General features: G+C 45.8%; 1 protein-coding gene across 2 annotated transcripts in view; it reads right to left on the bottom strand.

The window, feature by feature from the left end:
- The window catches only part of LOC124717169, a 56,888-nt gene extending 42,170 nt beyond the window's left edge, over nucleotides 1-14,718 (bottom strand). For both annotated transcript variants that reach the window (XM_047243939.1, XM_047243940.1), the window contains exons 1-3: nucleotides 14,544-14,718; nucleotides 2,595-2,832; nucleotides 245-417 (exon numbers count right to left, since the gene is read on the bottom strand). In XM_047243939.1, the coding sequence (XP_047099895.1) occupies nucleotides 245-417; nucleotides 2,595-2,832; nucleotides 14,544-14,694 (562 nt within the window). In that variant the 5' untranslated portion in view covers nucleotides 14,695-14,718. The remainder of the gene's footprint in view (nucleotides 1-244; nucleotides 418-2,594; nucleotides 2,833-14,543) is intronic.
- Between the last annotated feature and the right edge of the window lie 608 nt (nucleotides 14,719-15,326).

Below are 15,326 nucleotides of genomic sequence, written 5' to 3'. Positions count from 1 at the left end.
GCTGATGATTTCTCGTCGTGTTTTCAGCCGAGTGGTGGCGTCGTCTTGTTGCAACGTTTCAATGAGTTTCGTACCCATCATCTTCTGGCGAATTGTGCCAACTCCCTCCCATCTTCGCCAGAAGATGATGGGTACGAAATTCATTGAAACGTTGCGACAAGACGACGCCACCACTCGGCTGATAACCCGAGAATAATTCATCAGTGGAATACGCCGAGAAAGACTGCAATCGCATGTATCTCACCTGTTTTGTTCAAGTGCCGCTCGAGAAAATTCCATTTATGGCGCCCGGCACATTTTTTGCCCAGGCGTATGGCTTTTGTGATATGCCGAAGGGTGCGCAGTAATTTGGAGAGGACAGGACCCCTCTGATCGTCCGAGGTCAGCGTTTCCACGTTCCACTCCGTGATGTTAGACCTTTAAAAATAGAACGCAGTCAGCTGGTGTAACAAATGAAATCCTGAAATTTGATTCTAAGCGGAGATGTGATACGTGGGGAGGCACCGGTGCCAGTTGCCTTCTCCGTTCGATTCACCCAGATCGATTGTTTCCCCCTGACGTTTCTTATCTTTGCCTCGTTGGCCGGTGGTGGTGCTGGTGAGCTGACGGGCAGACTGGGTTTTGCCTTCGGAACGGCCGGTACGTGTCGCTGCTCAGAGGGTGAAACTTGTGTTTGCGTGGAGTTAGCTGGATTCGACCGGTGTATGTGGCTCGGAATGCGGAAGTGCACCTGCTATTGCAAGTTCTTGACGCGTGACTGGCCCATGGTCTTCCACACAGGACACTGAGCAATGTGTTAATCATTTTGGCTAGTGGAGTTGAACTATGTACCACGCAGCTGCCTATTGAAGAAGTAGACATTCAAGCTTTCTATTTTTGAAATCAGGCCTACCCCTGTTTTCACTAGCTTATTTCTTATGAGTGTCAATATTGTATTGGAACTGCGACGTACTGGTGTAATAATATTATGCTTTGTCTTATCGTTGCCCTTTTAAAACTACTCTGTTTGTGCTGGGGCAGTTTTACAGATTTTTAAAATTTGAAGTCTACAGTTAATGCTTTCAACCATTTTTAATTTGCCTTTGTCTTGATGTGATTTATCTTTACAGAATTTTATCTCACTATATTATTTTACCTTTACTATTCAAGTGTCCTTTGTAAGTAGACTGTATAGGTTTTTTTACTGGTAACGCCACATAGCGCTCTGTATGAAAATCACTGGCTGTGCTGTGTGCAGTCTGTGGCTGGTTTGGATTGTTGTTGGCTATTGTAGTGTTGGGCAGCTGGATGTTAACAGTGCGTAGCGTTGCGCAGTTGGAGGTGAGGCGCCAGCAGTGGTGGATGTGGGGAGAGAGATGGCGGAGTTTTGAAATTTGCAATACTGGATATCATGAACTGCTATATATATTATGACTTTTGATGACTATTAAGGTAAATACATTGTTTGTTCTCTATTAAAATCTTTCATTTGCTAACTATGCCTATCAGTAGTTAGTGCCTTCCGTAGTTTGAATCTTTTATTTAGCTGGCAGTAGTGGCGCTCGCTGTATTGCAGTAGTTCGAGTAACGAAGATTTTTGGTGAGGTAAGTGATTTGTGAAACGTATAGGTTAATGTTAGTCAGGGCCACTCTTTTGTAGGGATTTTTGAAAGTCAGATTGCGTTGCGCTAAATATATTGTGTATCAGTTTAAGCACAGTCATGTATAATTTTTCATAAGGGGACGTTTCGTACCTTGTTAAATGAAACTGATTTTACCTTTTATTATTGAAGCGCTTACAGTTAGTAGAGAAGTTATAAGGATATCTTGTTTGCACCTAATTCAATTAGAGAGGTATTGTGTAAAATATTTTCTGACTTGTGAATAAGAGACACTTGTACAAAATTTTTGTGTAAATACTGTACCCTTTGGGTTAAATTGTGGATCAGTAACAAATTAGTTGTATCTTGCAAGCCCTCTGTACTTATTACTTCACTTGTCACCGGTTTGCACGTAAACACTACGTTGCAGCATGCTTAAAAGTGATGCCTCCGAACTGTTAATGTGAAACTCTCAACGCTTTGAAAATAAAACATTCTTCATCTTTGCGCTTCACGTGTCAAAAGCTTTCTTTGAGTCTACAAATGCTGGAAACGTAGGTTTGCCTTTCCTTAATCTTTCTTCTGAGATAAGTCGTGAGGTCAGTATTGCCTCACGTGTTCCGACATTTCTACGCATTCCCAACCGATCCTCCCCGAGGTCGACTTCTACCAGTTTTTCCATTCGTCTATAAAAAATTCGCGTTAGCATTTTGCAGCTGTGACTTATTAAACTGATAGTTGGCTAATTTTCACATCTGTCAACACCTGCTTTCTTTGGGATTGGAATTATTATATTCTTATTGAAGTCTTAGGGAATTTTGCCTGTCTCATACATCTTGCTCACCAGATGGTAGAGTTTTGTCATGACTGGCTCTCCCAAGGCCGTCAGTAGTTCTAATGGAATGTTGTCTCGAGGTATAGAAAAAGTGAATGGCAGTGTAAGAACAAATGTAAGAAGAGTACAAGGGTAGCAGAAGTAAGATTAGTGGTTGGGGTTCTCAGTGGCGTACGTACCCCGACGCAGAGCAGGAGTCGATGCAGTCGGCAGCGACGAAGCACGCGAGGTCCACGGCGAGCTGGTAGCTGTCCGTGGCGTCAGTGAGGCCGGCGAGAGCAGCCTGGCCGTCGTCGCATTCCTCGAACCCGAGCCTCCAGCCTCCCAGCGTCCAGCTTGTAATCAGGCGAAGCATGGCACCCACCGCGATGTACCGATACTCGAGGCTCTTGCAAGCTATCAACACGTCAGTGTGTCCTGCGAAACGTTGTAACGTATTACTATCTCTACGAGGTTTCTCGTCGAGCCATATACGTTATCTTGCATTTCTAGCTGCTTTTCTCAGACAAATAATGATAAAAATTCAGAAATTCAGGGCCGCCACCAGCCCAAGCCCTTCCTACCCCTTTACAAAAAAACGGAGCAGCCAGATAAATAGCACTCCGTGTCGTACATGAAGTAACTTCCTGAATGACATTTTCACTCTGCAGCGGAGTGTGCGCTGATATGAAACTTCCTGGCTGATTAAAACTGTGTGCCCGACCGAGACTCGAACTCGGTCCCGAGTTCGAGTCTCTGTCGGGAATTCGAGTCTCGGTCGGGCACACAGTTTTAATCTGCCAGGAAGTTTCATACCAGCGCACACTTCACTGCAGAGTGAAAATCTCATTCTGGAAACCTCCCCCAGGCTGTGGCTAAGCCATATCTCCGCAGTATCCTTTCTTTCAGGAGTGCTGGTTCGGCAAGGTACGTAGGAGAGCTTCTGTAAAGTTTGGAAGGTAGGAGACAAGGTACTGGCAGAAGTAATGCTGTGAGGATCGGGCGTGAGTCGTGCTTCGGTAGCTCAGATGGTAGAGCACTTGCCCGCGAAAGGAAAAGTTCCCGAGTTCGAGTCTTGGTCGGGCACACAGTTTTAATCTGCCAGGAAGTTTCATGAAGCAACTTGATTAATACAGGATTGTAAATCGGAGTAAGGGGGTAAGATCGACACCAAATAATTTATCTTTCACGTAGATTATTTATTGTAACTAAATATTGGGTTGCACATCTCAACTACACATAACTGATACGTGACTCGAAATATTTAAGTAAGAATTGCGTGAGAATGAAACAGAGCACAATTTAACTACAGCAAGAAGAAACACAGCAGACGGGGGTGGGAGACAATTATACTATCATCTCCTTTGCATTAATACCGTAAAAATATCTAAGTGAGATTTGCATTACGATTATACGCATGCTCTATTCTGGACAGAGGTTTAGCCGATACACAAGGCTGTGCGATCATTATTTAACATACTAACTGCGCCTGCTTCTTGCTAAAGGCCGAACTAGGGCACGTGGTGCATTCCGACTCAAACTGTAGTGCTGCTGTGTAGAAAGCGCACGAAAGAACAGATATTCATGCAGAAATTGTAGCTCATTAAACAAGTAAACTGTTAAAATAAATCCTATTGCGGTGCAGTGGTGAACCAGAAGGGTCATTGATTACCAAACACGTGGCACAAAATCGGCACACACAGACAAAAGCAATTTCCAGAAAATATAAGATTAAAAATCATTAAAAAATAATTCGCTTCCATGCTTCAGTTAATCTGAAGTTCTTAAGTATTTCACCAGTTAAACATAACAAAGTCCTAACTCAACCTGATTCCTATCACCTGAAACCCCCCTTAAGAGCTACGATCCGTACTCACCAAGCGTTCACCGAAGAGTGCCCCTTTCTCTTTCCAGACTATCTAGCTCCTCGTGCAGCGGAAGCTACCAGAGGGGCAGCCCTCCGTCACCAACCTCATACACAAAAACAGCCTTCAACACAGCCGTCGACTAAGATGGGTAAACGTCTCTGTTCAGGTATTGGAAACATAAGTTAGTCATCCTGTGCTCTCCTTTGAACGAGAAGCAACATCGTCTGCCCCAGCAGACGATGACATATTCAGCGATTCCCACAAAACAAAACCGAAACCCACATTAAAACACACATATAATAATCAATAGGCCTTGTTTGAGTGCTCAGTGTTTCTGGAAGAGTTCATAAATTGAGCTAAAATCAGGCAGTAAAATGAATAGGTTGTACAGAGTTCGACAAGCGTCTTATGAAACGACTTCACAGAGATGTTTCACCGTTATCACTCATCTTCATGCATGTACACAATTCAGGCAAGATTTTATTAGTACTACACAGAGGTGATGGCGATATGCATACAAAGGGTGGTCCATTGATCCTGACCGGGCCAAATATCTGACGAAATGAGCGTCAAACGAGAAAACTACAAAGAACGAAACTCGTCTAGCTGAAAGGGGAAACCAGATGGCGCTATGTTTGGCCGGCTAGATGGCGCTGCCATAGGTCAGACGGATATCAACTGGGTTTCTTTTTAAAATAGGAACCCCCATTTTTTATTACATATTCGTGAAGTACTTAAAGAAATATGAATGTTTTTGTTGGACCACAATTTTCGCTTTGTGACAGACGGCGCTGTAATAGTCACAAACTTATGGCTCACAATTTTAGACGAACGGTTGGTATCAGGTAAGTTTTTTAAATTAAAATACAGAACGTAGGTACGTTTGAACATTTTAGTTCGCTTGGTCCAATGTGATGCATGTAGCTTTGTGAACTTATCATTTCTGAGAACTCATGCTGTTACAGTGTGATTATCTGCAAGTACCACATCAATGCAATAAATGCTCAAAATGATGTCCGTCAACCTCAATGCATTTGGCAGTATATGTAACGACATTCCTCTCAACAGCGAGTAGTTCGCCTTCCGTAATGTTCGCACATGCTTTGACAATGCGCTGACGCATGTTGTCAGGCGTTGTCGGTGGATCACGATAGCAAATATCCTTCAACTTTTCCCACAGAAAAAAATCCGGGCACGTCAGATCCGTTGAACGTGCGGGCCATGATATGGTGCTTTGACGCCCAATCCACCTGTCATGAAATATGCTATTCAATACCGCTTCAACCGCACGCGAGCTATGTCCCGGACATCCATCATGTTGGAAGTACTTCGCCATTCTGTCATGCAGTGAAACATCTTGTAGTAACATTAGTAGAACATTACGTAGGAAATCAGCATACATTGCACCATTTATTTTGCCATCGATAAAATGGGGGCAAATAATCCTTGCTCCCATAATGCCGCACCATACTTTAACCAGCCATGGTCGCTGATGTTCCACTTGTCGCAGCCATCGTGGATTTTCCCTTGCCCAGTAGTGCATATTATGCCGGTTTACGTTACCGCTGTTGGTTAATGACGCTTCGTCGCTAAATAGAACGCGTGAAAAAAATCTGTTATCCTCCCGTAATTTCTCTTGTGCCCAGTGGCGGAACTGTACACGACGTTCAAATTTGTCGTCATGCAACTCCTGGTGCATAGAAATATGGTACGGGTGCAATCGATGTTGATGTAGCATTCTCAACACCGACGTTTTTGAGATTCCCGATTCTCGCGCAATTTGTCTGCTTCTGACGTGCGGATTAGCCACGACAGCAACTGAAACACCTGCTTGGGCATCATCATTTGTTGCAGGTCGTGGCTGACGTTTCACATGTTACTGAACACTTCCTGTTTCCTTAAATAACATAACTATCCGGCGAACGGTCCGAACACTTGAATGAAGTCGTTCAGGATACAGAGCAAAATACATAGCACACGACCGTCGGGCATTTTGATCACAATAGCCATACATCAACACGATATCGACCTTTTCCGCAATTGGTAAACGGTCCATTTTAACACGGGTAATGTATCACGAAGCAAATACCGTCCACACTGGCGGAAATTTACGTGATACCACGTACCTATACACTCCTGGAAATGGAAAAAAGAACACATTGACACCGGTGTGTCAGACCCACCATACTTGCTCCGGACACTGCGAGAGGGCTGTACAAGCAATGATCACACGCACGGCACAGCGGACACGCCAGGAACCCCGGTGTTGGCCGTCGAATGGCGCTAGCTGCGCAGCATTTGTGCACCGCCGCCGTCAGTGTCAACCAGTTTGCCGTGGCATACGGAGCTCCATCGCAGTCTTTAACACTGGTAGCATGCCGCGACAGCGTGGACGTGAACCGTATGTGCAGTTGACGGACTTTGAGCGAGGGCGTATAGTGGGCATGCGGGAGGCCGGGTGGACGTACCGCCGAATTGCTCAACACGTGGGGCGTGAGGTCTCCACAGTACATCGATGTTGTCGCCAGTGGTCGGCGGAAGGTGCACGTGCCCGTCGACCTGGGACCGGATCGCAGCGACGCACGGATGTACGCCAAGACCGTAGGATCCTACGCAGTGCCGTAGGGGACCGCACCGCCACTTCCCAGCAAATTAGGGACACTGTTGCTCCTGGGGTATCGGCGAGGACCATTCGCAACCGTCTCCATGAAGCTGGGCTACGGTCCCGCACACCGTTAGGCCGTCTTCCGCTCACGCCCCAACATCGTGCAGCCCGCCTCCAGTGGTGTCGCGACAGGCGTGAATGGAGGGACGAATGGAGACGTGTCGTCTTCAGCGATGAGAGTCGCTTCTGCCTTGGTGCCAATGATGGTCGTATGCGTGTTTGGCGCCGTGCAGGTGAGCGCCACAATCGGGACTGCATACGACCGAGGCACACAAGGCCAACACCCGGCATCATGGTGTGGGGAGCGATCTCCTACACTGGCCGTACACCACTGGTGATCGTCGAGGGGACACTGAATAGTGCACGGTACATCCAAACCGTCATCGAACCCATCGTTCTACCATTCCTAGACCGGCAAGGGAACTTGCTGTTCCAACAGGACAATGCACGTCCGCATGTATCCCGTGCCACCCAACGTGCTCTAGAAGGTGTAAGTCAACTACCCTGGCCAGCAAGATCTCCGGATCTGTCCCCCATTGAGCATGTTTGGGACTGGATGAAGCGTCGTCTCACGCGGTCTGCACGTCCAGCACGAACGCTGGTCCAGCTGAGGCGCCAGGTGGAAATGGCATGGCAAGCAGTTCCACAGGACTACATCCAGCATCTCTACGATCGTCTCCATGGGAGAATAGCAGCCTGCATTGCTGCGAAAGGTGGATATACACTGTACTAGTGCCGACATTGTGCATGCTCTGTTGCCTGTGTCTATGTGCCTGTGGTTCTGTCAGTGTGATCATGTGATGTATCTGACCCCAGGAATGGGTAAATAAAGTTTCCCCTTCCTGGGACAATGAATTCACGGTGTTCTTATTTCAATTTCCAGGAGTGTACGTTTGTGAGTATTACAGCGCCATGTGTCACGAAGCGAAAATAGTGGTCCAACTAAAACATTCATATTTCTTCACATACTAATGAATTTGTAATAAAAAATGGGGGTTCCTATTTTAAAAAAAAACGCAGTTTATATCCGTTTGATCTATGTCAGCGCCATCTAGTGGGTCAAACATAGCGCCATCTGGTTTCCCCCCTTCGAGCTAGACAAGTTTCGTCCTTTGTAGTTTTTTCGTTTGATGCTTACTTCGTGAGATATTAGGCCTGGTCACTATCAATGGACCACCCTGTATACAGATTAAATCAGTATCCCCTTGCACAAGGTATAAAAGGCGAGTGCATTGACAGAGCTGTCATTTGTACTCACGTGAGAAGCTTTCCGACGTGATTATGCCCACATGACAGGGATTAAAAGACTTTGAACGCAGAATGCTAGTTGGAGCTCCCAGCATCAGACATTCCGTTTCGGAGAGCGTTGGGGAATTCAGTATTTAGAGATCAACAGTGACACAAGTTTGCTGAGAATTCCAGATATCAAGCATTACCTTTCACCACAATTAACGTAGTGGCCGAATGTCTTCACTTAACGACCGAGAGCAGCAGTCTTTGCGTACAGTCGTCTCGGCTAGCAGACAAGCAACATTATTGTTAAGGAACTCGCAGCCAATTTTTGAGAAACTGCCTATTGGCTTCTGTTTCGGGATCTTCGGCCGACGTTCATCTGATGATTTTACTGACGTTTCGCCAGGACGAGTGGCTGCCATTGTCAAAGCTTCACCCTCCATTGCCGTTGGTGAAATGGAGCTCCAGTTCAGCACCAGCAATGGAGGGTGAAGCTTTGACAATGGCAGCCACTCGTGCTGGCGAAACGTCAGAAAAATCATCAGATGAACGTCGGCCGAAGAACACGAGACAGAAGCCAATAGGCAGTTCGTCAAGCAACACTATGTCAAATTACCGCAGAAATCAATGTTGGAAATACGACGAACCTTTCCATTAGGAGAATGTGGCGAAATCTAGCGTTGATGGGCTATGGCAGCAAACGACCGACGCGAGTGCCTTTGCTGACAGCACAACATCGCCTGCAACCCCTGTCCTGGCCTCGTGACTTCATCGGTTGGACCCCTAAGCGATTGGAAAACCGTGGCCTCCTCAAATGGTCCCGATTTCAGTTGGTAAGACCAGATGGTAAGCTTCGAGTGTGGCGCAGACCCGACGCAGCCATACACTGAAGTCTCTGGTAATCCATCAAGGAAAGTTGGACTGCAGACGGAACGAAGTACTTGAATAATGATAACAAAACCAGCAGCTGTATTTAAATCCACTGTCGTCTACTATTTTTTAACAAATGTCACCAGTTTCAACACCAAACGGTGTCATCTTCAGGACCCAAACGTAACCAGCCATCCACAACCGCTTTCATAAGCACTGAACAGAAATGCATGTAGCGGGCGAAAATTAACTGAATTACGTACCTTCCATGGCAATTACCGTCTGACCAGGCTGGGCTTGTTATTGTCACGGTAGGTACGGAACTCAGTTACAATCCTGTTGGAAGAACATCCGAAACTGAGCATTACACCAGAGGTTGAAAATACCGCTTCAGTTGCACTCATAGGTAGCACACCGAGTCTAGTACACGTCCCCTGCCAGTAACGATACCTGAGGATGGGCTTATGAGAGCTCGAAACCGGTCGTAATAATAAACGAAATTTACAACTGAAGCGGTATTTGCAACCTCTGGAGATCAGTTAATTCTGGCCCGATGATACGATTCTGTTCATTGGAGCGCCGGCCGCTGTGCTCGAGCGGTTCTAGGTGCTTCAGTCCGGAACCGGGTGGCTGCTACGGTCACAGGTTCGAATCCTGCCTCAGGCATGGATGTGTGTGACGTCCTTAGGTTAGTTAGGTTTAAGTACACTACTGACCATTAAAATTGCTACACCACGAACATGACGTGCTACAGACGCTAAATTTAACTGACACGAAGAAGATGCTGTGATATGCAAATGATGAACTTTTCACAGTGTTCACACAAGGTTGGCACAGGTGGCGACACCTACTACGTGCTGACATGAGGAAAGTTTCCAACCGATTTCTCAAACAGAGAAAGCAGTTGACCGGCGTTGCCTGGTGAAACGTTGTCGTGATGCCTCGGGTAAGGAGGAGATATACGTACCATCACGTTTCCGTTTTTGATAAAGGTCGGGTTGTAGCCTATCGCGATTGCGGTTTGTCGTATCGCGACATTGCTGCTCGCGTTGGTCTAGATCCCATGACTGTTAGCAGAATATGGAATCGGTGGGTCCGGAGGGTAATACGGAACGCCGAGCTGGATCCCAACGGCCTCATATCACTAGCAGTGGAGATGACAGGTATCTTATCCGCATGGCTGTAACGGATCGTGAAGCCACGTCTCGATCCCTGAGTCAACAACCATCTGCACGAACAGTTCGACGACGTTGCAGCACCATGGACTATCAGCACGGAGACCATGGCTGCAGTTACCCTTGAGGCTGCATCACAGACAGGAGCGCCTGCGATGGTGTACTCAACGACGAACCTGGGTGAACGAATGGCAAAACATAATTTTTACGGATCAATCCAGGTTCTGCTTACAGCATCATGATGCTCGCATCCGTCTTTGGGGACATCGCGGTGAACGCACATTGGAAGCGTGTATTCGTCATCGCGATACTGGCGTATCACCCGGCGTGATGGTATGGGGTGCCATTGGTTACACGTCTCGGTCACCTGTTGTTCGTATTGACGGCACTTTGAACAGTGGGCGTTACATTTCAGATAATGTTACAACCCGTAGTTCTACCCTTCATTCGATCCCTCCGAAACCATACATTTCAGCATGATAATGCACGACCGCAAGTTGCAGGTCCTGTACGGGCCTTTCTGGATACAGAAAATGTCCGACTGCTGCCCCGGCCAGCACATTCTCCAGATCTCTCACCAATTGAAAACGTCTGGTCAATGGTGGCCGAGCAACTGGCTCGTCACAATATGCCAGTCACTACTCTTGATGAACTGTGGTATCGTGTTGAAGCTGCATGGGCAGCTGTACCTGTACACGCCATCCAAGCTCTGTATGACTCAATGCCCAGGCGTATGAAGGCCGTTATTACGGCCAGAGGTGGTTGTCCTGGGTACTGATTTCTCAGTATCTATGCACCCAAATTGCGTGAAAATGTAATCACATGTCAATTCTAGTGTAATATATTTGTCCAATGAATACCAGTTTTATCATTTGCATTTCTTCTTGGTGTAGCAATTTTAATGGCCAGTAGTGTAGATAGAATCCCGATGAGCGTTAACTGTAAACCGAGACCTTATTAATTGATGAGAAATTTACTTAGACGTTAAGTTCTGCTTCTTAGATTAAATCTCACATATGATCACCTCTATGCTGGTATGGTTCCACACGTTCTCATGCGTGGGACGAACAAGATTATATATTAGTTACGCGAGTACTTCTCAAAGTTAGAGGAAGTTGGAAATAACATAATTTCCATTATACATGGAGAAATACGTCTCTTTTTTAACGCGAAATTTGACTAAGGTTGTTACGTTATGGCACTACATTACTACGCATTTATGAGAGAGTGGGGGTGTAAAGCTTAGGGCATCATTTATGGCTTTATGCACAGATGGTCAACGTTGTATTTAGGAAACCTGTAATAACTTAACCAACGATACACTAACTATAAATATAATACGGACGACCGTCCACTGTATGTAGTTACAAGGATGACGAGGAACAAAACTCTCACTGGGAAAGGTTAGTTATTAGTTAGTTGTTGGTTCAAGACCCTACGCATTCAACTAGGTTATGCCACCCTAATTGTCGAAATACACACTCTAGTGTATCAGATATTACCTATCTAGGATGTTGCCTACAAGGCTATTAACTATTTGGGATGAGGATTATTGTGAGCGTCGTGGAATTCTCACATAGACTACCAAGAAATAAGGACCTAATATTTCAAGTAGGGTGTGTCAGGGCGTACACGCTACTGCCTACACACTTATATACTATTGACCCACAAAAGTCAATCTAATAATACGAACATAAGCTATATTTTTCCCTATTGAACGGGAACATAAATGGTCTAATAGTGAGCAAAGTATAAGTGTCCGACATAGGTCAGGCATTTACAAAATATAGTCTGCAAACTAAAGTTTGATAGGAATGATATCTCAAAGGTTCCATTGCATACAGCGTGACTACGTGGGCAACGATATAGTTTCCTTTAAAAAGATTCTTTAGAGCAACAAGGTCAAAGTTATCTGCCTATGGAAAAATACTTTAAACGATATTGCACAAATATTAAATTTAGCTTAAATTGGCGTCAAGATCTCATGAAATAGTATTGGCCAGCTTGAATTGAAGGCGGGCATAAGGTTTAATGCCTATGGGTAGAAAGAAAAGGCAGTGTGAGCCAGAATCGTTGGTAGGTTTGGCTACCATATTGTCAGTTATGTTGGAACTAGAACTATATTTGCCGTAAGGAATATGAAATAAAAGGGAGTACTGAACTTTACCAAATGTCGTGGAGAATTTCTAAGTCTTAAGCGTCGAACTATCAGGAATGGATATGCAGTGACAAGGCACGAAAGTTAGTGTGATTCTTTAGCTTAGTGCCGTTCTTAAATGTTAGTCGTAAACTAATCATTCACAGAATGGGTTAATTTTGACCATCTGTATTGAAAAAGTCGTCTATTTTCAAGTTGCATATAGTGATTTGGAAACTTAACTTGTACGTAACAGGACTAAGTAACATAGTACAATACTGGCCATTAAAATTGCTACACCAAGTAGAAATGCAAATGCTAAACGGGTATTCATTGGGCATATATTACACTAGAACTGACATGTGATTACATTTTCAAGCAATTTGGGTGCATATATCCTGAGAAATCGGTATCCAGAACAACAACCTCTAGCCGTAATAACGGCCTTCATACGCCTGGGCATTGAGTCATACAGAGCTTGGATGGTGTGTACAGGTACAGCTGGCCATGCAGCTTCAACATGATACCACAGTTCATCAAGAGTAGTGACTGGCGTATTGTGACGAGCCAGTTGCTCGGCCACCATTGACCAGACGTTTTCAGTTGGTGAGAGATCTGGAGAATGTGCTGGCCGTGGCAGCAGTCGAACATTTTCTGTATCCAGAAAGGCTCGTATAGGACCTGCAACATGTGGTCGTGCATTATCCTGCAGAAATGTAGGGTTTCGCAGGGATCGAATGAACGGTAGAGCCACGGGTCGTAACACATCTGAAATGTAACGTCCACTGTCGAAAGAGGCGTCAACGCGATCAAGAGGTGACCGATACGTAACCAATGGCACCCTATACCATCACTCCGGGTGATACGCCAGTACGGCGATGACGAATACATGCTTCCAATGTGCGTTCAGGGCGATGTCGGCAGACACGCATGCGACCATCAACATGCTGTAAACAGAACCTGGATTCATCCGAAAAAAAGACTTTTGCCATTCGTGCACCCAGGTTCGCCGTTGAGTACACCATCGCAGGCGCCCCTGTCTATGATGCAGCGCCAAGGGTAACCGCAGCCATGGTCTCCAAGCTGACAGTCCATGCTTCTGCAAACGTCGTCGAACTGTTCGTGCAGATGGTTGTTGTCTTAAAAACGTCCCCATCTGTTGACTCAGGGATCTAGGCGTGGCTGCACGATCCGTTACAGCCATGCGGATAAGATGACTGTCATCTCGACAGCTAGTGATACGAGGCCGTTGGATTCCAGCACGGCGTTCCGTATTACCCTCCTGAACCCACCGATTCCATATTCTGCTAACAGTCATTGGATCTCGACCAACGCGAGCAGTAATGTCGCGATATGATAAACCGCAATCGCGATAGGCTACAATCCGACCTTTATCAAAGTCGGAATCGTGATGGTACGCATTTCTCCTCTTTACACGATGCATCACAACAACTTTTCACCAGGCAACGCCGGTCAACTGCTTTTTCTGTTTGAGAAATCGGTTGGAAACTTTCCTCATGTCAGCACGTTGTAGGTGTCGCCACCGGCGCCACCCTTGTGTGAATGCTCTGAAAAGCTAATCATTTGCATATCACAGCGTCTTCTTCCTGTCGGTTAAATTTCGCGTCTGTAGCACGTCATCTTCGTGGTGTAGCACTTTTAACGTCCAGTAGTGTAGCATCACAAGCTAGTATATTATGTATAGGATTATGAGTTATGCTACTAAAAGGTGTTCAACAAAATCAAATTAATAGCTTATACATACTGGGTTAATAAGCGGGCATTCATAGGATGTAAGTACGCGGTGACCAAAAGAGAATAAGGTGGTCGATTTTAACACAAAATGAATTACGGTGGAAACCTTCGAAAAATGATTATGCATCCTACCCATCACATTCCACAACCTCTGTCTAACACGTACTCTCACACATATCGAAAACGTCTTGGGCTCAATGAAGAGATGTAGACTGATTATTTTCAGCCTTTCGAAACCGCACTACGTTTCATCTGGTCACACGCAAAAAGCTGGGCAAAGTCGATTGATGTGTAGTGTAGTGAAGTTCCATAGTCATTTGCCGTCACACTGAGAAAGTCTCATCTTGTTTGATAGCAATATATGCAAGCAAAGCGTAGTCTCAGTACTGCAAGACTGGGCGGTCATTAAAGTAGTGTGAATCAGTGCTATACGAGAAAGTACTCACTGAACTCTCCACAGTAGGCGCTATATATCCAGTCTGCACCGTAGCCCTCGAAGTTGGAGGTGTGGATCTTAAGGCAGACACAGTCGAGCACCGTAGTGCCGTTCGCCGCCAGCAGAGCCAGCAGCGGAGCAGCTACCCCCACTGGATGCATTGTCAATTGTTGTTGAGACCGAGAGGGAATCACACGCAGTGAACATCGCTGGCACCGCGGGCCCACTATAAGGATTCTCGTAGCGGAAGTCTTTCCGCAGGATGGGAAAACCACGGGAAGGACGACGACTTCCGTACTTATTCTTTTTTCCTGTCACAGCACCAACCTGCAAGCACACAGTCGTTACAGAAAGATATTCCTTCGTTTTACGCGTACATCTGCCACACGTTTTTAGGACGACAGAGAGAGCCAGTAAGGGATAAACGGGTGATACCCAGAAGTGAAGGTTTAGTTTCCGACATAAGAATTGCGATGCTTGACCTTGTTTAACACTGATTCCCCAACTGAGAGCGGTTGTAGGTAACTCCGCTCATTGTAACAATAAATTTGTTCATCCCTGTGATTGATGCTATGCCTGTTATCTTATACAGGGAGACAATATCATTGAAATACGTGCAATAAAATCGTCATTACGGTTTGTGTTAGGATGTTCAAACTGCTGGCCACGCGGCACTCTGGGAAATAGTATGCGCTGGCATAGTTTGGTTTAGCGACGAAGCCCACCTTCATTTGGAGGGTTCGTCAACAAGCAAAATCGGCGCATCTGGGGGACTGAGAATCCACATTTCGCG

The sequence above is a fragment of the Schistocerca piceifrons genome, chromosome 9 (genome assembly GCF_021461385.2).
Source record: "Schistocerca piceifrons isolate TAMUIC-IGC-003096 chromosome 9, iqSchPice1.1, whole genome shotgun sequence".
In the NCBI taxonomy this organism is placed as follows: domain Eukaryota; kingdom Metazoa; phylum Arthropoda; class Insecta; order Orthoptera; family Acrididae; genus Schistocerca; species Schistocerca piceifrons.
Note: the sequence above shows the minus strand (reverse complement) of the source record. Positions and strands in the feature narration are given on the sequence as shown.